General features: G+C 32.8%; 1 protein-coding gene across 6 annotated transcripts in view; it reads left to right on the top strand.

Annotated features, from left to right (window-relative positions):
• Positions 1-24584, top strand: part of N4BP2 (NEDD4 binding protein 2) — a 72331-nt gene that overhangs the window by 34507 nt on the left and 13240 nt on the right. For 4 of the 6 annotated variants that reach the window (XM_033106335.1, XM_033106334.1, XM_033106337.1 and 1 more), the window contains 8 exons: positions 553-629; positions 4837-4992; positions 6628-8999; positions 9649-9734; positions 10261-10306; positions 11959-12143; positions 15140-15258; positions 21600-21735. In XM_033106335.1, the coding sequence (XP_032962226.1) occupies positions 553-629; positions 4837-4992; positions 6628-8999; positions 9649-9734; positions 10261-10306; positions 11959-12143; positions 15140-15258; positions 21600-21735 (3177 nt within the window). Of the gene's footprint in view, positions 1-552; positions 630-4836; positions 4993-6627; positions 9000-9648; positions 9735-10260; positions 10307-11958; positions 12144-14430; positions 14568-15139; positions 15259-21599; positions 21736-24584 lie in introns of those variants that run through there. The other 2 variants (XM_033106339.1, XM_033106338.1) reach the window with 2 other exon arrangements.

Raw genomic sequence — 24584 nt, 5'->3', positions numbered from 1 at the left:
ATAAAAGTCACGCATAAAAATGTCAAACCCTAAAAATGATGTCCTAAAATATTTCTCCCTTGAGGTAGATACTTCTAATAGTGTTTTTGAGAATATTTCCAGAAGATTTCTATACATGTGCAAATGTGTAATTCCTTTTTACCCAGCTGAAAATTCTGTATCTTACTTTCTTAGCAATTTATATTAAGGTTATTTTTTCATTAATCTATATACAGTTTTAAAAATTACCATATATTTTCATTGCATGGTTGCTCATTCCTTTATTTAGCTAGTTCCATAAGCTACTGAGTTGTTTGCATTTTTTTGCTGTTACAAATAATGGTGAACTGGGTATCCTGGTGTGTATATATATAAATTCACACTCTTACGTAAGTATTTCATCAGTAGCATAAATTTCTAAAAGTTAATTGCTGGGTCAAAGTTTAACACACTCCTCAAGATTAGATAATCTTTTAGGTTCTTTTAGTTTTAACATGCTATGAATTTGGATATACTGAATTTAATTTCATAAAAGTAATTATTTTTAAATGCTTTTGTCTTTTTTGTACGTAGTCTCAAAAACATAAATATAAAGTCCTTTTCCGGGAACCGGACACATGGTGGAAGTTCAAACCAAAGGAACTTGCAAGGTATAACTTGGAGAGTATCTAACATATATTTTTATTTCATTATAGTGATAGAAAGTCTATCTAGATTTTTTTCCCCTTATGAATAATGAATGAAACAAAATGGATTAGATTGCAACTTTGCCATTTAAAATTTGATAACAAATTTTGTATTGCGTATAGGCCATTTTTTTCAGTTTATGAATTTGTATCTTTTTGTTCCAAAATTGAGTTAACTAACAGAAAAATTCCAATTGTCTTACATAGTCCGTACTTTATTACTTAATAATATAATGTCAATATCTGAAACTAGAACAAACCCTAGGGTTTGGCATACCTGAACCATGTGCTACTGGGAGGAACAAATTATTGTAGCTGCCTAGTGACTTAGAATACTGGAAGAAAGTGAGGAGTTATAAATAGATAAAAAGGTACCAAATGTCCGGTTGTCCAGGTATTTCAGCCTACCTCCCCACCCTTCCTACCGTTCTTTATTTGATTGTTTGACTTGAATAAAAATGTTACTGAGGACATGGACATACAATGTGTTTTCCTTTGTGCTCTATACTCCCTCAGAGATAGCCATAACTTAATTTTGGTCAGGGTACTTTCTTGTTGGTAATTTTAACTAATTTCTATACTAACTAAAGGACAACCTAATTTTAATGTATTCACAATGTTGTGCAACCATCACTTTAAAAAGAAACCCCGAACCTGCTATAAGTCAGTCCCAATTCCCCCCTTCCCTGGCAGCCACTAATCGGCTTTTCTTTATGGATTTGCGTATTCTGGACTTTGCATATAAATGGAGTCATAGTGTATGTGGCCTTTTGTGTCTGGAATCTTAACTTAGCATAATGTTTCAGGGTTCATCCATGTTGTAGCATATCCCTATGTACTATATCCCTTTGATTCTTTTGATACGTTATCTGTATAAATGAGTGAGATTGACCTATAAGTTTTTCTTCCTTGCCCTGCCTTGCCTGGCTTTGGTATCATGGTTTTAGGTTCATAAAATTAGTTGGGAAGTATTTCTTCTTTTCCTCTTTTATGAATTTATGTAAGTTTGAATGATAGAATTTACTGATGAAACTGTCTGGATCTGCTTCTTTTCTTTCTGAGAAGATTTAGTTGAAATTTTTCCATTACATGAAAGTTTTCAAATTTATTAATGCTTAATAAGTATAGTATTCTCTTACCATTTACATCTCTGCTGCGTCATACTTACCTTCCCCGTTTTATCCTAGTATGTTTATGTGTATCTTCCTTTTTTATTAGCCTTTTCAAATAAACAACTCTTTGCTTTGTTGATCCTTTTTGCTGTAAGTTTGTTTTATATTTAATCATGTCTACTTCTCTCTTATTATACTTTCTTGGCTTTTCAAGAAAAAAATACCTTTGTTTATTCTTTTATTTAAAAAAATCTTTACCTGAAAATTTAGGTAATTTTCTAATAGAATTTGTTGTTATAATTTTCCTGGGTGCGATACTATGTTAGCTTCTCCCAGAACTTTAATATATTAATATAATACTTTTTAAAATTACTTATTTTCTAACTTATATTATGATTAACCTTATTCTTTAGCCCTTGGGTTATTTAGAATTATGCTTTTAAATTTCTGAACAGATGGTTTTTAACTTTATCTTTTTTAAAACTGGTTTTCAACTTAACCGCAGTAGGTAAGATTGTGCAGTTTGTGTGATACTAATTTCCTGATATTTTTAAAGACTTTTTTATGGCTTAGTTCATTGTCAGATTTTTAAGAAATGTTTCATGTTTGTTTGATAAGAATATATACTGGTTATATTGTGTTAATGTCATTAAATCATGCTTGTTAATTCTGTTGCTCACATCTCCTGTAGCTATATATTTTTTTTAATGTTTGCTTAATGTTTAAGAGAAAGGTGAGGAAATCTAAGTGGGTAGTGTGTTGAAATTTCCCTGTATTGTGTTGAATATGTCAGTTTCTCCTTATAATTCTGCCTATTTTCACTTATATATTCTGAGGATATTTTTTGAAGTGCATAGAAGTTTAAGATTTTTATATCACTCTAATTAATTGAACATTTTATCCTTGTCTAGTGATTTCTCTTATCCTTAATATTAATTTTTATTATAAAGTCTAATTTGTCTAATACTACACCAGCCTCCTTTTAGTTAGTATTTGAGTGTTATTTCTTTTTTCATGCTTTCAACCTTTCATTATCTTTATGTGTAGGTGTATCTCTTATAACCAGTATGGCTGGGTTTTAAAAAAATCCATTCTATTCATCTTTGGCTTTTAACTCATAAGCTGAGTTCTTTTACAGTTATTTTGATTATGCATATAATTGGTCTCGTTTCTTACTGTCCAATTCTATGTGCTTTCTATGTATCTCACCTTTTTGGGGATTTTTTTTTTCCTATCCCAGAAAATTATGTATTTGAATTTTTGTCTCCGATTATGCCTTATTTTGGATTTTTTTTTGATTGACTGAAAATCTTCTTACTCATTTTTTCCTTCTTTGCTAATTTGGAAATTATATACTATTTTTATTCTTTTAATGGTTACATTAAGATTTTTGCTATGTGGACTTTAAAGGTAAACCATTTTCTTCACTTTCCTCCTCACAAATACAAGGACTTTTAAACATTTTAACTCTGACGCTTAACTTCCCTTCCAACTTACGTGCTGTGATTGATTGTCCAGAATGTATAGATAGTGTTTGTTTTCACTCATGTAGTTATTGCTTTGTGCTTAATTTTTCTTTCATCATAGACCTTTCATCTGGGAATTTCCTTCTGCCTAACATTTATCTTTTAGGATTTCCTTTACAGTGTAGGCCTGCTTCATGTCAAACTTTTTTTTTTGTTTAATACCTGAACTATGTTTTATTGCCCTTATTCTTTTAAGATACTTCTGATGGTTATATATATTCGAGATCGACAGTTTATGATTCTCTTCTGACTTCCATTTTTGTTAAGTCAGCTATAATTCTAATAGTTGGTTTCATTGTAGACGACTAGTTTTTTGTTTTATGTTTTTTAAATTTCTGGTTGCTTTTAGTATCATCTCTTTATCTTTGGTGAATGATAATTTCATTACTATGTTTCTAGTTGTAGGTTTCTTATTATTTACCTTGTTTGGGATTTGTTGGACTTCTGAGATCAGTGTGATTTCTTTCATCAGTTCTGGAAAATTCTCGGCTATTTTTCTTTAAATTGCTTCTGTCCCATTTACTCTCTTTTCTCTTTCTGGGACGTGGATCAGACATATAGACCTTTAGACATTAGACCTTTTTGCTCTGTCCTCTATGTCTATGTCTCTTAACCTATCTTTCATATTTTCTATCTCTTTGCTTCTCTGTGATCTGAACCCAGACAAGATCGAGGTAGGTATATATGAAAGCCAAATTTGCCAGGTGGCAAATGCTAATAATAACCCTGGGATCCAGACACTAAGCCTTGGTCCATCCTGAGATAGAAGAGTTGCAACTGAGATGTTTTCATTAAGACAGGACCCTTGAGGGAATAAAGCATACCACTGGGCCTCCTGGAAGATGGAAATCCAGATGCTGTATGAATGAAAGCATCCCTACTTTAAGGCCTAAAGATTCCCATATATTAGGTTCCACTAGATGTAAGCTAATGAAGAAAAACACACAAAAAAATAAGCCATCATGAGTAAAAGCACAAATATAACAAACTTCATATTTGGACATCCAGAGACTTCAGGTACTAGGAATTTTTTTTTCTTTGCTTGAACTTAAAATATTAAAATGTATGTTTGCTTTAATTCACTTAGGATTCAGTTTTATTGCAACAGGAAGACCCTTTGTTCTAGTCTGCCATACTGGCATAAGTAGAAGCCTTTGTAGGGGGATTTTTTTACTTGCTATTTAAAACTAATTAAAGCCTGGAAACAATGGTCATATTCTTATGAGATTTTTTTTTTTTTTCAGAGCTTGAGAATCATTTCTCTTAAACTTACTAGGATCTGCTCATTTTTTCCCAAGTTGCTAAAGATGTTTAGAAAAGATTATATGCAACAATTAAGAAAATGGTAATTTAAGTCATCCTAAATAAAATGAAAATTAGATTCAAATAGCATATATTGTTAATTAAAATAAACCAGTTTTGATATTTTTTGTGTTAGAAATATATTATTGTTTTTCTTGACATGATATGTTGTGATTTTTTTTTTAAACTTAATTACCAATATTCCTTCTATCCTTTTCTCCCCTGAAATAGGCGTAATATTCATGGGGTAAGCAAAGAAAAAATAACAAGAATGTCGGAACACTATCAACGTTTTGTTTCAGTGCCAATAATCATGAGTTCTTCAGTTCCAGAGAAAATTGAACGTATTGAGTTGTGTGCATATTCTTGTGAGGACAGAAGTTCTAGGTAGGTTAAAGTCTCTATGTACTAACATTCAATTGGAAACTTAATTTTTAAAAATGTGATAATTTTGGATCTTGTGAAATCTCTGTCAAATAACTTTAAAAATAAGGTAGATTAGATATTTGTTACTTGTAGGGCTTATATATAGTCTTACCTGAAGCAGGATGTATATGATTAGCAAAAGAAGTAAAAGTTTATATGACTGATGACATGGGAATTTTTTTCATTGTCCTCAGGGTTTTGCGGGTCCATGTTTATACTATGAATACTCCTGTCTTCATTATGTAACTTACTGCTATTCCAGTACTTATCAGTTACCTTATCTCCTCTGTCATTATTTTGTATAAGTCACATCACTTAATTTCCTTAGGTATTAGTAAAAATACTCTTTCAAACTAGTCTCGTAAAATTTAATTATTAATGATATAGTTTTACTAAGTAATTCAAGTCATAGCCTTTTGAAAATTTGCAATCTAGGATACTAGGATAGTACTGATTCTGTTAAACATTTAGGACATATAAACAATGTAATAAATGAGTAAAGAAGAACCTTAAATATATAGAGAGGTCTGAATCTCCTGTGTTTTGTGACAATAAGGGATGGAGAAGCTCTATTAAAAAGGAGTTGGGAGTTGGGAAGAGAAAATGTATAAATGCCCTTACATTGAGGAGCAGTGTTGCATAGTGGTGAAGAGCATGGGCTCTTGAGCTCTATTTTCTGGCTTCAAATCCCAAAGTTTTGTAATGTGTAACTTTATAAAAATCTCTCTATACTTCATCTCTTCATTTCTAAAATGGCAATAATAATAGTTTGCTCGTAAGGATCTCATAAGGATTATGAATTCACACTTTTAAGGAACTTAGAATAGCATTTGGCGTATAGAAAACTCAGTGCTAGATGTGATTTTGTAGGAAGGCTTCTTGAGAGAGATGGGGCTCTGAGAGTACCTGGAATAAAGAAAGAAAGGAAGGAAGATTAGTTGACAAATTGAATAAGGAAAAGGCATTGAAGTTGAAAGTGTAGTGATTAGGTAAAAGTGCCCTGAGTCTGAAATTAACATCACAGATAGTTTTAAAAAATTTAATAAACGGCATCTCTAATGAGAGCTCTCCTCCCTTTCTCTCATTTCTCTTAATTGTACATACCAAGTTAGTTGACTCTAACTTTGTAAATGAAGCTTAAGCATTTTCCTCTGTAGCAAATGACAGATAGGTGGTATAGAAGCATACTTAGTTTCACATATATAAAGCTTAAATAGGTAGGAAAGAAGCCAGGGAGGGAGTGTCCTCATCTGGAAACAAATTTAGAAACTTAACTTTAATATTTATGCATAAGAAACACCTCACCTGAAAAATCTCATGTTTTTTATTCAATTCAAAAAAAGTGTTGATGCTTCCTATATGCCAAGCATAGTGCTAGATGTTGGAGTTACAGCAAAGGAAGGGATGTATTCATAGTGTATTAAGGAAAGCTCAAGATTAGCTTTTATAATTTTAATGTAGTTTTTTCCTGTACTTTTTAGAATAAATAAATGTTAAGTGCCCTGTCTTTCAGTTAAATGCTTCTTTAATTTAAATCATAATATTAATGGTAACATTAAGAGACTTCCTTATAATACTTAAAAAAAAATCTTACAGCCCAAGAGACAATGAAGATATTACCTCTGAAAAAGAAGAAAATGTTTTATCCTCATCTTTGAAGCAGTTAGAGTTCATTGAAGAGAAGAAGCTTGAAGTGACCAAAGAAACTATGTTACCTGAGAATGACACATGTCTTCCTAATGCATATTTAAACAAAGGAAGAAAAGAAATAAGTGATACGAATCCTAACATTCAGAGTGCTTTCATTCAGAAAGTTCCAGAAATGTATTTTTCTGATTCTGAAAGCAGAGTACGAGTAACAGACAAAAGTGAAAAAGAAGAACAAGTAGAAGTGATATCTGAAAAAGAGTATAGTAAAACTGATGCAGATAGTTTTATAGAAGGAGTGTCACCTAGCAATAGCTATGGTGAAAATAATCAGGAAGTCTGTGATCTTTCAAATACTATACCACTTCAAAATGAAAACTCTTCACCTGGCGAAATATTGGAAGAAAGAGCAGTGGTAAAGAAAAACACCTTTGGAAAACAAAAAAGCAAATCAACTTTGGAAAAGTGCCCACAACATGAGCTATCAAATTTTGTTGGTGATTGGCCAGTTGAGAAGACTATTGGTCAGAGGACAAAAAGGAACCGAAAAACTGAAAAAGCTTTATCTGTACAAAGTGACACGTATAATTGCCCACCATCACACAAAGTATTAGGTGATAGTCTATCTATGAATAGAGATCATATCCAGCAACGAGGATCTCCACATGAAAATGTAGAGGATGACAGGTCACAGTGTGATGCTTCAGAATCTTTCGGTAGCTGTAACTATGATTCTTATAAAAATACTGAAAACTCATTCAACATTGTGGGCGACTGGCCTTCATCTGATTCTTTAGCTCAGAGAGAGCACAGATCAAGAGTGCCAAAGGTTGGCTTAAATGAACCCAACCTAGAATTTGGAACTAATGACAATATGAATGAAATATCCTTATACACAGCACATGAGGCCTGTTGGGGCACAAGCCCTGAAGACCTAAAAACGTTGGGTAGCTATACTCTAGGAAGTTCTGAAATGCTATCCGGTGAAATGACCTGTGAGAATAAGACTTGTCCAGGTGAAAAGATCCATGGACAACACACATTGTCTCTTGTTTTTACCAATAGTGCTCCAACTATTCCTGGAGTAGTAGAACCACAAACTTTAGCTGAATTTCCAGAAGGAAAGCCTAAAGAAGTCCCTGGAATAGAAGTAAACATCTGTACACAGACTGAACCACAGGATTTTGCTCTCTTATGGAAAATAGAAAAGAATAAAATTAGTGTTTCAGATTCTATGAGAGTATTAATAGGAAGATTAGATGGATTTAAACCAAAAGATTTCAGTATTAACTCGAAATTAGATGTTCAAGAAACAATTCCATATAGGGTAATGTATGATAAGAGCACATTTGTTGAAGAAAGTGAGCTTACCAATGCTGATGAATCTGAAAATCTTAACATTCTTTGTAAACTATTTGGATCCTTTTCATTAGAAGCCCTTAAAGACTTATATGAGAGGTGTAACAAAGATATTATTTGGGCCACAAGCCTTTTGTTGGATTCTGAAACTAAATTATGTGAGGATACTGAATTTGAAAATATCCAAAAATCATACGATGAAGCACAAACTGGGCCATTTTCTCTGGGATTGAATTTGAAGGAAATTATTAGCCAAAGAGGAACTTTAGATGGTTCTAATTCTTCTGTGCCAGAATTTAGCCATGCAGTTGTTATCACTGACACTAATGTACAGTCTACCAGTGATTCCGAAAAGGGAAACTCAGAGCAGGCAGAAATAAGAGCTATAACTACTGAAAAACCTGGATTAATAACAAGTGTGTTTCCTCATGCCACTGTAGATCTGAAAAATACTAATGAAGTACTTCCTGATAGTAAGGCAGAACTTTCAGGTTTATATAACATTAACCAGTCTTTTTCAGGTACATTAAAACCTACTACTGTTCAAGATGTGAGTGAAGTTGAGAAGAATCTAGAAGTCACAGAAATTGGAGATAGTATTCATTCTTTGAACTTACCTGATATTTTAAACTCTGTATCGAGCACTTCAAATCTTGAATTAAATGAAGAAATTTATTTTACTGACTCTTTTGAAATAAAGAAAAATGAAAGTCTTCCAAAAGATTATGTGAAATTTCCAAACATGGAAGAATTCATGAATGAAGATGAACAGGAAATGGAAAATATTCTAATGGCAGGGAATACTTTGTCAGCTGGAGGTAGTGAAGATGACAAAACTGAGATGTTGAATCCCACGCCAGTGATGGCCAAATCTCTGACCATAGACTGTCTGGAACTGGCATTACCCCCTGAACTGGCTTTTCAGCTCAATGAATTGTTTGGCCCTGTTGGTATTGATTCAGGTAAGGAAAAAGTAAATTTACCTATATGCGTGTTTTTATGTGAATAGAATATAGAGAGTTCTGTTTCAATTTAAAGTTATTTTATATGTTAACTGAAATGTAAAAGTAATTTGTGTTGCCGACCTTGTTTTTGACACAGCGTGTTTGGAGAGGATTTTTGAAAATGTAATTTGAAGAACTAGAGTATTTATATAGAGTTTGTTTGTGTCCATAATGTGCATGAGTGCGTGTGTGTGTGTGTGTGTGTGTGTGTGTGTGTGTGTATCAAGTTTCCTCTGGTATTTACCTCTTACTTCTTTACACAGATGAACCTTTTTGAATCTTTGGTGCTATTCCAGATACATTTAAGGCAAGATAAATTTCTTAGAACAAACTTACTGAAAAGTCTGACTAATGACTAAATTAAATTTATTTAGACTAATGGACATGAATAACTTAAATATATGAAGCATTGTATAATTGCGTCAGCCAAGAAGTGTGAAAACAATGATATAGTGCATAAACAAAAATATTCCAAGAGATTTAGAACTAGAAACATAGGTTAGTAGTTAATAATACAAGTTAGTATTATGATGCATAAAGTAGTTGAGTACGTTTTCTATAAATGTATAATGAGTAATGAGTGTATTTTCTTCTTTCCCCTTACAAGGGTCTCTAACAGTTGAGGATTGTGTGGTTCATATAGATCTGAATCTGGCCAAAGTGATTCATGAGAAATGGAAAGAATCTATAATGGTTGGTAGGATTCTTTTTTATAAAGAGCATCTTTGTGTCTATTTTGTCATCTTCCTTCAATAAAATATACTGTTACAGGAAAGAGTTTTATTGCATTTTGTCTTTGAGAATGAACTTTTACCACTTAACAAAGTACTGATTTTTTTTCCTCTGTCCAGTACTTTAGATTATTTATAGACTGACTAAATTATATAGTTAATGATCGATCGAGTTCAATATATTGATCTTTTTAAGGGAAAAAAAAATACTATAGCTTTTACTCCCTAAATTTAAGACTTGCAGTAGTGACTAATTTTCAAAAACAGTAAAAAAAAAAAAAAAAAAAAAAATAGCATAAGAGCTCTATAAGTGGAAAAAATATGTGGGTGTACTCATAATTTGTAATTTTATTTATCTAATTTGTTTTACTTAGATTTTAGCAAGAACGATTAATAATTTTACAAGGAGAGATGATTTCTAAAGAAAAATGATATAATCTTGTTTTCTAAAGCATCCTTTGTTAATCCAGCTCTGCATTTGTGTTTAGGAGAGACAAAGACAAGAAGAGGTATCCTGTGGCAAGTTTATGGGAGGTAAAGCACGTGTTTTTACTTGTAATGATCTTGTCTTGATAATGAAACGTGTGTGTATGTGTATGAATTTTAACTTATTTTAAATATTCTTCTGTTACCAAACTGGTGCCCTTGGGGTGTTCTATTCAAGAATGAGATGTGGTTGTCATTAGGTAGTTTTATTTACTTGCAGCAAGAAAATGAGAGGGGATTCTCATCCAAAGCTCCCTCTCCTGGAAGGGAGGCTTAGCCATTGTTTGCGTGCATTTGCACTGTTTGGTCAATTACATGCTGAATTCTTGGTACACTTATCTGGTTGGGTTCTTGTCAAACTCATCCTATTTACTGCTGCATCTGCAAAATACTGTGCTTCATTTTAACATTTAGCAAGAAAGCATTTAGTAAAAACAGCCCAGACCTTGAAACCCTTGTCCTAACTAACACTCCCACAAAATATGTTGCCTAAGCATTTTGATTTGCAGATAAAAGTTCTTTCAAAAATATGTTTTATTTTATTTTCATATAGAAGAAAAAAATACCCTATAATACTATTTAGCTTTCACGAGTGCTGTGGGACACATAAGATATGCTAATATAATACATATAGTCAAGGTGTTTTCTGTTAAGATTTTGCTCTGAATGAAAGAAATCTGTTCTGCTTTGAGAGTAGTCAAGTGTTCATGTGTTTGTTTGAGAGCATCACTGAAATATTAAGAAATACTGGTTATTCAAAATTGATTCAAAAAACTTGGTTATTCTAAAATTCTATTGATGTTCGTATTACTAGAGCACAAAAGTCAGCCTGCTTTTTTGGTACATCTGCCAAATTGAAAATATTTGATTCCAGAAGACTTCTCTTAGATAATATTGTCCTCAGTGATGAGTGCAGGTTGGCAGACCTGTTCATAAGGGCCTTCCTTTTGTGCATGAATTCCTACATACACTTGTTTTCTTTACTCCACACTGGGACTGCAGGTTGAAGATTCTTGGGAAGTGCTTTAGTTCAGACCTGTGCTCCCAAGGTAGCTTCGAGAGCTAAAGGTGTTTGAGAGCTGGACATACCCAAGGGTATGGGAGTTAGGTGAATGATAGTATCTGCTGGTTGGTTTTTTCCCCCCCTTCTCTCTAGAAAAGCAAAGGGATGTATCAGAATGTGTTGATATCCCTTAGAGATATGTCGCACATTAAATCCTGTTATTGTGAACTTCTTAGAATGTTCAGTTCCTTATGTTGAATATCATTTGCTCACTTTTTATTGTGTGCCTCCAGTGGGTTTGCCAAAATACTGATCCTTTCAGTCCTTGGAGTGGCTGGGCAGAGCTGACCAGAGCTGCTCTAGGTGGTCACTTCCAGCTGGCTGCCACTTCTTTGTTTACTGGTGTATACGTGTGTCACTATTTTCTGTGTGTCGATGTGATATGAAAAAGAGGGGGAAGAATTGAGTTGATTTACCATGATACCCAGATCATTGCTCATTTGAAATATTCTTACATTTGCATGTCATTTCTTGCTTGCACTTATGTAAAGATGTATTTTGAAACTTGAGAGGTGCATTATAAGTTAAAAGTGAAAAACCATATTGGGTTTTTCTGAAGTAGATGTAAGAGAGTGTATAATACTGAATTTGTACATTTTTTGTTGAGGGTCTGACACTATTTATACTGCTTTTGTAGATCCTTCCCTGCTTGGGCATATTGGTCTTGATAATACTGAACAAAAATCATCTCAGAGAACAGGCAAAAAATTACTGAAGACTTTAGCAGCATCTGAAATCGATCATTGGAATACTCAAACTAAAAAAGTTTCACTCAGAGAAATAATGTCAGAAGAAATTGCCTTACAGGAAAAACACGATTTGGTATGAGTTAGTATAAATATTAAGCCTTTGTCTCTGACTCGAGGTTGATCGTGTATGTTTACTTTGTGATTTGCATTTGATTATATATTTCCTAGTCTAGAATCTTCTTTTAACCTGATTAACTTAATGTTAAAATTGAAAAATGTTTTAAACACAGTTTAAATTGGAGGTTTTTGCTTCTGGAAATTAGTTGATATTCTATAACGGTAAACCAGTCTGTTGTTTTAGATTTAGTTTTTCAGGTGATCGAGCTGCATATTTCTTAGCTTTTAACATTTATGTAATTTTCAAATTCTAGAAACATGAAAATCTTTCATTTAAAGATAATTTCATTCATAAATTAGCAATAAGAATGTCTGTTGTTATTAAAGAAGTATCCATCTTTGAAACAAAATTTTTTTGGAAAAAATTTTAGAAATTTAACAATTTGAATTTAAAAATTAAATACTCTTATCTAACTTTTCAATTAAACAAGTTGAAACAGAAACTTTACTTTGAACTTTATCTATTTTTGTTCATTATTCAATATATCTAATTATATGAAGCCATAGTGAATTTGATTTCTTTTGCATTTCTTCTTAGCCTTTTTTGAAATTCTGAAAAGTTGTATTACAGAATTTAAAATTAATAAGGAGAAAAAACTTTAAAGGTTATTTAGTCCAATTCTCAAGTAAAAAAATAACTCTTAGCAAGACATTTTTACTTTCTTTTTTACTCATTTGTCTGCTCAAAGGGACACCTTTATATTTGGCTGAAATATGTAGAATTGGGGCATAAGGGCAATGATGGGATTCCTCCACCTTCATATTTATTTTCTGGTTAAATTGGAACTATGCTACCATTCCCATCTTTGCATGTTTATACCAGGGGTGCCAAAAAAAAATGTACACAAGTGAACACCTTGGTCAATGTTGCTCAAGCAGTAGTTCGCCGTAATCAGAAGTGTCTGGATGCTGATGGTAACCACTTTGAGCACCTCTTATAATTGCACAAGTCAAACGTGACTTGTATGCATCTTTTGTTATCGGTATATATTGAGTATTACAATTTTAATACAGCTCTCCTTTCTTAAAATGTGTATACATTTTTTTGGCACCCTCTGTATAATTCAAGGAACAATCTCTTCAGTAGGATCTTATAATTAGTATTTCAAACATCCTCTTTATATATATAACAAATTGGAAAAATGGATTTTCTTAAAAAAATTGGGAAAGCCTAGAACTTATGCCCAAACGATGTGACATTTTTGTTGAAATGCCATTTTCCACTACTGAAACTTATCTTTATAATTCTAACCTGCCTGTTAATCTCTCAGTAAATTAGTAAACAAATGAGCATCTTTGACTTCCCAACTTAATGCACTTTTTTTTCTGTCAGTGATTTTGCTTGTTTTTCTATGGGTTGGGTAATAGAAACTGTATTTTTTTAGTCCCAAGGATTCCCCCTTAGGCAGACCCTCAGTAAGAGAATTTCTTTATGCTTTCTCCTCGCTCTGTCCCCAAAGGAGAAAAATACTTTGTGTTTTTTTAAAGCAAAGAATATTAAAATAAGCTTTAGGCATAATGCATGAATAAAATAATTAATTTTAAGATGATTAAGGTCGTAAGTTTTCAGTTTTTTGAATTTGAAATTTAGAAATTCTATAACCTGGTAGTTTGCTAGTAAATCTGATCGCTGAATTTTTTTGTAAGTTCAGATCGTAATGCATATTTTAAATAAAACATGAAATATTTTTAATTCTTGAGGTGGCTATGTCTATCACTTTTATAATGTGTAATGTGTTGAACGAGTCTCTTTTAGTGGTCAGGTGGTCACCCCTAGTGGTTCCTCTTTTATTGTTAGTTGGTGTTCTAAATGGCCTAAATATGGTTAGGGTTCAAAACCAGTAACTATTCTAGGATTGTCCTAGATTTATATAATTTTTATTTTTATGAATTTTCAGAGTCACCTTTGAAATGTGATAGGAAGTTATTTTTCAGACATTAGGATCTTTGTAGCAAACAAAAGTATTATTTAGTTATATCACAATGTCAGCAAATTGTCTTAGAGTTAGAAATCACTATCAGAATGTTTACCATAACCCTAGGTTAGAATTAAAATAGCACATTTTATAAAAGTTCTTTTGGTTTGGCAATTTGAACAGCTCCAAATATGACTTGTGAAAAAATAACAATTAGTAACAATTCTCATACGGTTATTTTGAAGTAAATATGTTTGAAATTTTAAAAAATTGTGAATTTTAAGATTTTCTGTCAACCTGAATTTGCAACTTATTTGTACATTGTAGTTTCTGCCCATTGAGGAGAATATGTTTTTGAGGACGTTGTTCACAGCATCACACAGTGTCCCTTTTATGAGGACCCATGGGAGAAATTTCTCTCAGGTCTCAGTACCAGAAAAAGCTGTACTTCTCCTGAGCAACTGGTTTGTTTTTATTTTATGGACACTGAGAATCTTTGTTTCCCCCTTTGCTTTGGCCACTAAGAAGGTCAGAACTGAATTTGTGGCCCACCTTTAGCAATTATACAGGATTTTGTGGCATGCATTTATATACTAATTTTACTTGCTAGCTTTATATCCTGTATTCTTACCTTTATTTTTTCTATTCTCTGACTTCTTCATTTATTTATATCCTGTTTATTTATTCAAATATATATCTCTTCATCCTTTTTTATATAATATAAATTGAATGTGTTGGTGTGTATATGTGAGTATGTATGTATATATTTATATACACATACACACTTATATCTGTATATATGTGATTGTGTGTGTATGTGTATATATTTATGAACAGCTTCAAATACTTTGTAAAAATGGGATATAAATAAATAGTACAAAATACTTATATTACTAATTTTAGCCTTTAATCAGTGAAGAAAGTCCGTGATTGCTTTTAAATTATTAGTCTTTTTGCAACAAAATAACCATGCTTTTGGATCAACATAATATTATAAATTCAATTTTTAAGGATGACTTTTATCATTTTTTTTTAGAAAAGAGAGCCCCTTATGTTTGAAAAAGATTGTGCCATTAAACTAAAGGAGAAGCAGCTCTTTAAGATATTTCCAGCCATTAACCAAAATTTTCTGGTGGACATTTTCAAGGACCACAAGTGAGTGCTAGAACGATTGTAGTTTCTACTGTGCTGTCACACTATGCCATACATTTTAATATTTTTCTGATAACAAAAATAATATAGATATATTATTATAAACTAGTTAATGCAATGTGCATAATGTAGAAAGTAAGCAGTTTCTGGCAATTGGTTCATATGCTTCCATTTTTTTCTCATAGCAGTTGTACATACTAATGTGTGTACATACACGTGTACCTCTTTGTTTTTGTATCTGCATACAAATATATATTTCACTAAAAAAGAGGTCATGTTTTATGTACTGTTTTGTAGTTTTGCTGGTATTTATTTTTCCTATCCATACTTAGTGATCTGCTCTTTTCTTTTAAAAATCTACAGAGTATTCCATGGTATTCTTAAAGTGATTTCTTAAATTACTGTCATTTATTTAAATGTGCTTCTATTTAGGAACTTTTTGACTATGAGAAAAATTGGAAACTCTGTTGTACCGAGCATCGTTGAACATACAATTTTGGGTACATGGGTAAATACTATTGTAGACTAGCTCCTAAAAGTGAAATTGCTGGTTCAGAGTGCGTGCATTTAAAATTTTATTGCTAATGCCAAATGTCCTTTGATAAATGCTTTCTCTACTAGTTACATGCACTGATGATGTAACCTGCCCTGGATAATAAGAATCTTTTGTATGTCAATGGTAATTAAAAAAATAAATTTTTAAAAATTAAAAAAATACTCTTAAAAATGTCTGCCAATCTGATGGGAAAAATATTTCATTGTTGTTTAAATTTTTATTTTCCTGATTACTAGGTTGAATTATTTTTTCATTCATTTCTTTTTCTATTAATTACTTAGTTACTTTTTTCCTGTTTTCCTTTTGGTTGTTTATATTTCTTTCTAGATTTGTGAGAGCTCTTTATATATTATGTATAGTAATCTTTGTCTGTTACAGATTATAATTATCTTTCCTGCTATGATATTTATCTATTAACCCAGTATAGTCTCTTTGGTCATATACTTGTTTTACTTCTTATGTTTTATCAGAAAATCTTTTCCTTTATTGTTTCTGAGTTTTACGGTTTTTTTAGGAATTCTGTCCTATACCAATCTTATAAAAATATTTTCTTCAGTTTTTTAATTGATAAAATATTTTAATTTATCTAGCATTTTTATGTGTATGGTATGAACTAGAGATTTCAACTTAATTGTTTTTCCAAGTGATTAACTGGGTGAACAGATCATACTTATCCACTGATATTAAATATACCACTAATTACTACATTGCTAAATGTACATTTTCTTTTAAAGACTCTTCGATTCCACTGAACTATTTGTTTGGGTCTGGCTTTCCACCATATTGTTTTAATTATTTTAGTGTTATAGTATGTTTAGATGTTTGATATATTAGGAATGCTTCTGGTTTGAATAATACATACTTTCGATCTCATATATTTCTTAAATTACTATTTTAGCAAGAGTTGTTTTAAATAGATACCTTTTTAGAATCTTTTGAAACTCTATATAGATCTTTTCTTCAGTTTATTAGTATATTTCATGTCAATCACAATAATAGATTTTTGGAATAAAATCTACTTTACCTTTAGATTTTTAGTTTTGTTTTTTTTCTTTTAGTGCAATGTAGGAATTGATTTCAGAATTTTTGCAACAGTAATTAAATGCGATTACTCTTCCTGTACTATCTTGGTCAGATTTTGGTTTCAGGGTTTTATTTGATTTTAGGCTTAATAGAATAACCTAGCAAGACTGTTGTTTTTCTCTATGTTCTGGAAAGTTAAAATAAGTTAGTACCTGCAAGGTTCTGGGATTGTACCTTTTCAGGGAAAAGGCCTTGAGAACCTTTTACTATCTTTATAAGGTTATTGCTTTATTCAGATGTTTGATTTTTTTCAGTCTTTTCTGGTAGTTTGTCTTCTAGAAAATCATCAGTTTTACCTTGGTTTTCAGGTTTATTATTGTTAAGTTGCATAATACTCTTTTGTAGTTGAAAACATTATTTTGTAATTGGTCATATTCCTTTTTCCTTTCCTAATAGTCTTTTCTCCATTTTCAGTTTTTGCTCTTTATCAGATTGGTCCTTTTAAAGAGCAAGCTCTTGGTTTATTGATCAGAGTCTATTTTATGATCTCTGATCATTTATTTTTGCTTTTATTTTTTATGATTCCTTTTTATTTATATTTATTTTTGAATTTTTGTTAAGAGTTTATTTTAGCCAAACTGATGAGATATTCTGGGAGCAAGATCTCAAATGCTCCAGAAAGTAACAGTTTTGCAGCTTCTTTTATGTATTTGAAACTAAGGAGGGAACTTAAGGAAGAGAGTACGTGGAGGTGGGGAAAAAGAAAGGCGGGGATTGGATTGTAGGATAGCAAGATATGGGCTTTCTTGAGGGTGGTTATGGTTTATTTCAAAAGTGTGTTAACCTAGATGCACAGAAACAATGGACAGAGCTTGCTTAAGGCAAAGCTAAACCTTTTACTAAAAGGGTATGTGCCTGGGATCTGATTACTTACCATGACCTTCCCAGTTAGGAATTTATGATCAGATCACCCTGTGAAGTTACTTTCCATAGATCCCCTTTTTTCATCCACAGTTCCCTGTTTTGGTCATAAATCAATCCAAAGGATGCATCGATAACCAACCTTTTGATCGGATAGTGTGGTCTCATAGCACTAGGAAGGCTCTAGGAATGCTTTTTCCTAGGAAGTCTCAGTGTTTATATTGTCTTGTTGACCATTGGAGATGGGGCATTTTGTAAACATAGGATCTAAGTTGAGGCCGAATTTTCCCAAAATGGGAAGAGCATTACATGGGTGAGTGGAAGGCAGTCAGATCTTATGAACTTCACTGGGAATAAACACTCTGGATCATTCCTGTGCTATAAACTATCATGATCTGAGTTTTGCTTTCTGTCTCATTTTTCTTTATTTGGCATCTAGTATAACATTTACATAAACCATAAAAGACTGTGAATAGTTATCTTATACATGTTCAGTAATCATAAACAGTTGGACGATATAGAAAAACCCAAAGAACAAATATAACTATTATGATGACTAATATCATTAGCAGATAGGTAAAGACAATCAAAAATGGATTCTGAGTTCAATATCAATTCATAGGTATACAGTCCTTGTCAATCCCTTGGGATAGCTGTCGGTCTCTCGTGTGGCCGGCTTCTTGTCTTCGAGGAGACTTTGATATCTGTACACAGGGTTAAATGTCCTTTCACAGTTAGGTGCTGAGAAAGTCCCTTCCATTGAGGCTGGAGAATGTCTTAAATTTATTTGATGTCCTTTCCAATAAACAAAATCGCCAGGTGGTAGTCAATGGCCTTTAAAGTCTTCGTCTCCTGGGTGTTGGCTGTGAAAGGAAGTAGTTACCAACTTGGCATTTTCTTGAAGTGACTCTATCAAACTTTGGCAATAGTGTAAGATGTCTCCTTTCAATAATGTCAGCTTCCAGTGCATGTAAGTCCAGCTTAAATGCACTGTGATGCATGAAGGAATGCAAAACCTAAAAAATGGGGAGCCAGGGAGCAGGGAAGAACCAAGCGGCTGTCTTGGGTTTCCCATAGCCCTGACTATTTGTTTAATTTACAACCATTGTTCACCCATACAATATACCCTAGATGTTCTCATCATTTATTTTACAATGCTTCCTATGCAGTTTCAAATCTTTTGAGGTGTTCCAGAAGCCCTTCTGAAACACTGCAAAATTATTCCGACATATATCGAGATTTTTAACCCTTAAAACCTCAATGTCTAATGAAAACTAAGAAGTAAGCAATTAGCATTCTTTAGCTTGGCAGACTTAATGAAGACATTTTATAACCTCTAGAAACATTTCATAGGCATAAAAGTCAATTATTAACATGGACTTATTTTTGTAAAACCTAGGCAAAATAAAGTCTCTTTTACTGAAACCAAGAAACTTAAGCTAGCTTCTATTTATTAAGGATTAATCTTAGATCATGTGAACTTGAAAAGCTCTTGAGTCACTTTACGTTTCCAAGAATTTTAGAATACCCAATTCTTACAAGTGCTTGCCTTTAAATTAATTTTAACAATATTATCTGGCGGTAGAAAATTATCTCACATTTACAACATTACATATATGTAGACACACACTGACACAGAGATGGTTTAGCCATGAGAAAAACTCACTAGTTTATAAAGGAACAATGGATTCAAATTTTATCCTGGAGGCATTTACAATTTATATTTGTCTATGTAAGTTCCAAATGATCTTCCCCTTTTAAAGTAAGGACAGCCATTTTTAATACCTCAAAGAATTGGGTTGACCCCTAAATGACATCATAGGTTGAACTATTTATCTAAATCCTTTTACATAGTTTAATGTTAGCTTAGGGGAGAAGGCCTTTTTAAATTCTGAGGCAGTCTCTAATAGTTCCCCCCGACCCCATTAATTCTGCCTAATTTTATAGCCGGCGTTTTCTAATTGTGTGCGCAAAAAGGATTGTCCCTTTTATTTTTGATGGTTCCTTTCTCTTAAAATTTATTGATATGTTTTCAACTCTTTGGTTAGTTTGTTTTCTTTTAGTCTTTAATAACAAATTCTTTTAAGGGTATGACCTTTTCTCTGTATAATGTTTTGATTTTGTTATACAGTACTTTCATTTTCATTATTTTCTAATTCAGTTTGATCTTCTCATTTATCCAAGAGTTTTTAATTTTGTAAGTGGCTTGATGGCTTTAATGATGGTGGTAGAGGGCGGGTTATTACTTATTTTTTGTTGTTGTATTTTGGGGTATGAGAATGTAGCCAGGAAGAATTATACTTTTTTGGAATTTGAGATTTTCTTTGTGGTTTAATATGATTAGTTTTTATAAATATTACATGAAAGTGCTTTTGAAAAAATAATATTCTCTGCAGAATTCTAAATATGTCACTTAAATCAAGTTTTTAATGGTATTGTTCCAATCCACAATTTCCCTGTTTATTTTTTGCTACGTAACTTGCTGTTTTCTTAGAGTTATGTGTTAAAATCTCACAAGGGTCTGGGGGTTAGGGGTGGATGCTGGGAACTCTCTTCTTTGGGGACCTGGGGCAAGATGGCCCGATGTAAGACAGCTCAGTTGGGGTTCCCTAAACAAGGTAAGGGGACTGAGTGAGTTCTTCCTGGGAATGCCCGGTATGATTGGTCAGCCAGGCCCCTCAGCATAAGTAAGTGGTTGATTGCCTCTTTTTGTCGGCCAACAGATGGGTCATTTTCTTAGTTAGCAGTAGCTTCAGCTTCATCCTGGTAAGAAGGGTAGATGGTTTCAGTTACTGCAATATATGCCTGAGGTATATAGTCTTCTAGCGCTGTGCCCCTCGAGCAACACCAGTGATGGAGACTGGTTTCCAACCCCAGGAGTGGATAAGCTGGGTGATTTTTAACGGCTAGTTAGGATGCCGTTAGGATGCGGGTAGGATGGTAGTTTCCAGCCCTTAGAAAACCCTGTATGTTGAAGCGTATCTGACAGGAAGATGAGAGGGCTAAAGTGGAACTGGTAGTTTCAAATGGTGGTTCTTCGAGGGTTATCTTTAATAATTGGAAAAATGGCAAAATATCACATTATTTTAGATAACTAGTTATCACATTTTCAAAAGTATTCCTTAGTGGTCAGTTCTTCATTTTCTGGCCATTGGAAGAAATCAGAGGCATAAATAGTCTGAAATAATGAGCAGTATAAAATCATTTATAATTTGTTTTGGAATGAATTTCTTCAGATATTAGAACATGAGTGTTTTGATAATCTGTCAATTTGTAGAATTTCATACTGCAGATAATATAGTATCACCATGAAAACATGCCTAAATAATGTAGAAGTGAGAGTGGGATAGTGTTTTATATTTTCCTTTCTGTATCCTTGTTTAGTTTCTTTGACTAAAACCTCATGGTATAAGTAAAAAGTGACATTTGACAAAATAAAAAATGTCTGTTTAAAGATCTGTTGTCTGTGTTTGATATTTGAAGGAAACTGAAACCATATATGAATCCGATAAAGGACTTAAGAAATATAGGTGATAAGATGAAACAAAGATTTGTTATGGATAATCTACCTGGAATAAAAGATCAGAAAATGAATTAATTTTCAATATGTTACCTTTTGGTATTCTTTTTTAAAATTAGTTTTTGAGAGCCTATTACTTGACAGTTTCCCTCTGGTCATTCTTGAGTCTGAGATAACCAGTGCGCATTTAATTTCAATGTTTAAAATTTAAATGTGAGCCAATTTTTATATTCTTCTAAAATGTTTGAAGGATTGCTTATGTTGTTTCCACATAACTTTAATTTTCATTTATTGACATTATATTTGTACTTAAACTCTCTACAGCTATTCATTAGAACACACAGTGCAATTTCTAAACTGTGTTCTTGAAGGAGACCCTGTAAAAACAGTTGTAGCGCAAGAGTTTGTTCACCAAAATGAGAATGTCACTTATACTGCACAGAAGTCTAAGGAGAAGAAGGTATAGAGTTACTTATTTTTTACTACAATGGTAAATATTGTATATGAAAATGTAATTTGTTTATTTAGGCAATTTAATGATTATTTCTCACCATTTTGACTAGATTGCAAAGTTAACCACCACTAGCATGTTTGGTTTAGAATGTGTCTACTCAAAATAATGAATTTGTAGCTGATTATGTCTTTTCCTTTAATGTCATTGTCATTGTGAATGGCAAGCACTTGAATTTCTGTAATTTTTCTTGTGTGGACTCTACATGGTAGACTATGAGGCTTAATTTAATAGCAATGGGATGGTAATATGATGGGTCTTATGCTATAAACATGTGGGCAGAAATATTTAACCATTTGAGAAACTACCAACCTTTGTTCCTAAGTGGCTGCACTGTTTTATATGTTACATACCCAGCAGTGTATGAGATGACAATTTCTCCACATCCTCTCTGACACTTGTTATTATCAGTCTTTTTGATTATTGCCATCCTAGTGAGTGTGAAGGTTTTAAGTGTACAACCTGGAATTTGTTTTAATCAGTTATGGTGACACCCGGATATGGAAATGCCATGAAGAAAGAAGTTTATTATATGCACAGATCCCTAGAAACAAGATGCATGGTGTAGCACCAGGGCCACGTGAGGAAGTACCAGGCTTGGTCAGGAGGCAGGGGAAGTAGGGTGAAAATGTGGGCAAGAGCCTTTTTTGTGGTTTCTGTGGGAAGGAATGGGTGAGGCAGGGTAAGCAGGGTTAGGATTGGCTAATTTGAATAATTTCAGTAGGCTTTGAGGCATGGGAACTGTCCCTAGTTTTCTGGTACCTGGCTTGGTAATTAGGGTATGTGGACGGTGGCCTAAATGGTGAGAACCCCAAAAGGAGGTGATTGGGAGAATGGGCTCTAGATTGGTTGGTTTGCATATGTAAGGTACACGAGCAGGTGAGTTGTTTGCTAGGATTTAATTAGCCTTAGGGTGGTGGTGCTGTTTCTCCAGGAGCTATTAGCAAGTCCCCGACAGAATACAGGAAATAAAAGATATGGTTAACACAGAAGTGGTATCTCATTGTGATTTTGATTTGCTTTTCCCTGATGACTGGTGACATTGAACTCTTTTCATGTGCTTATTCGCAATTTGTATATCTTTGGCGAAATATATATCCTTTGTCCATTAAATTTTTTTTTTATTTTTGAGTTGTAACAGTTCTTTATACTAAAGTTCTTTATCAGATATGAGTTGCATAATTTTCTCCTATTCTGAGGGTTGTCTTTTCACTTTTTTGATGGTGTCCTTTGAAGCACAAAAGTTTTTAATTTTAATGTTGTGTAATTTATCTTTTTTCTTTTGTTGCTTATATTTTTGGTGTCATAGCTAAGAAACCATTGCCTAATCGAAGGTCATGAAGATTTACACCTATTTTTTTCTTCTAAGAGTTTTATAGTTTTAGTGCTAACATTTAGATCTTTGATCTATTTTGAGTTAATTTTTGTATATGGTGTGAGACAGGTCCAAGTTCATTTTTTTGCATGTGCATATCCAGTTGTCCTAGCACCACTTGTTGCAGACTATTCTTTCCTCGTTGAATTTTCTTAGCATCCTGTTGAAAATGAATTGACTGTACATTTATTGCTAGACTCTCAATTCTATTCCATTGATCTGTGTGTCTATCATTACGCCAGTACCACAGTCTTGATTACTGTAGCTTTGTAATAAATTTTGAAATTGGGAAGTATGAATTTCCAACTATGTTCTTGTTTTTTCAAGACTGTTTTAGCTGTTCTAGTCCACTTGCATTTCCATGTGAATTTTAGGATGAGCTTGTCAATTTCTGAAAAGAAGCCAGCTGGAATTTTTATGGAGATTGTGTTGAGTCTGTAGATCAATTTGAGGTGTATTGCCGTCTTAACAATATTGCCTTCCGATCTGTGAACATGGAGTATCTTTCAACTTATTTAGGTCTTCTTAGTTTCATTTAACAGTGTGTTAATAGTTTGGAGTATTAAGTTTGGCATGTCTTTTGTTTAATTTATTTTTAAGTATTTTATTCTTTTTGATGCTATTGTAAATAGAATTGTTTTCTTAATTTTATTTTTGGACTGTATATTACAAATGCATGGAAATATAATTCATTTTGTATATTAATCTTGTATTAACTTTAGGATTTTTTTTTTAACAGAACTTTATCATCCTGCTATTCTTACCATTCTTACTAATAAGACCCTTTTTTCTTTGACTATTTCACCATCACTTAGTTGGTACATAGGATTTAGGTGATTTTGGCATTCATGGGACTTAGCTGTTGATGGGGCAGGAACCAAGTGAGTGGTGCCACTGATGCCTTGTTCGTCATGGGTAGATGGGTGCGCTATAAGATGCAGAGAGTATGTAAGATGATGATGAGACCTTCAAGGCCAAACTGGGAAGATTAGTTCTTTTCTCTCCTGCTAATAGACCAAGGCACTGTGGTCTATTAATGGTGAGAGAGGTGATCGGGAGAAGGTGTGCTTGCTTAAAGTGGGAGATAGTTGAAAAATGTTGGAATCAAAAAGGAGATTTTTTGTTAGTTAGGTAAACTTTGGCCAAAATGTAAACTTTAAGTTAATTCGGAGATTATTTTTAGCCTTTCTCACAAAATGTAGGCAGGTATCATAATATTGATAAAAATCTTTTTAGATTTGTGAGCAGAATAGTCTGTGTTTGATATCCCAGGACCCTAAGGGACCACAGATACTAAAGGGGAATATCATGGTACCAGTGACGTTTATCTGTTTATCTGTTTTCATAAAACTACCATGTTAAACTCTTTTATTAATACTACTGCTTTTTCCCTTTAGCCTTTCATAAAATTTATGAGTTTGTT

Source organism: Rhinolophus ferrumequinum, chromosome 5, assembly GCF_004115265.2.
Source record: "Rhinolophus ferrumequinum isolate MPI-CBG mRhiFer1 chromosome 5, mRhiFer1_v1.p, whole genome shotgun sequence".
Taxonomy (NCBI): Eukaryota; Metazoa; Chordata; class Mammalia; order Chiroptera; family Rhinolophidae; genus Rhinolophus; species Rhinolophus ferrumequinum.
Note: the sequence above shows the minus strand (reverse complement) of the source record. Positions and strands in the feature narration are given on the sequence as shown.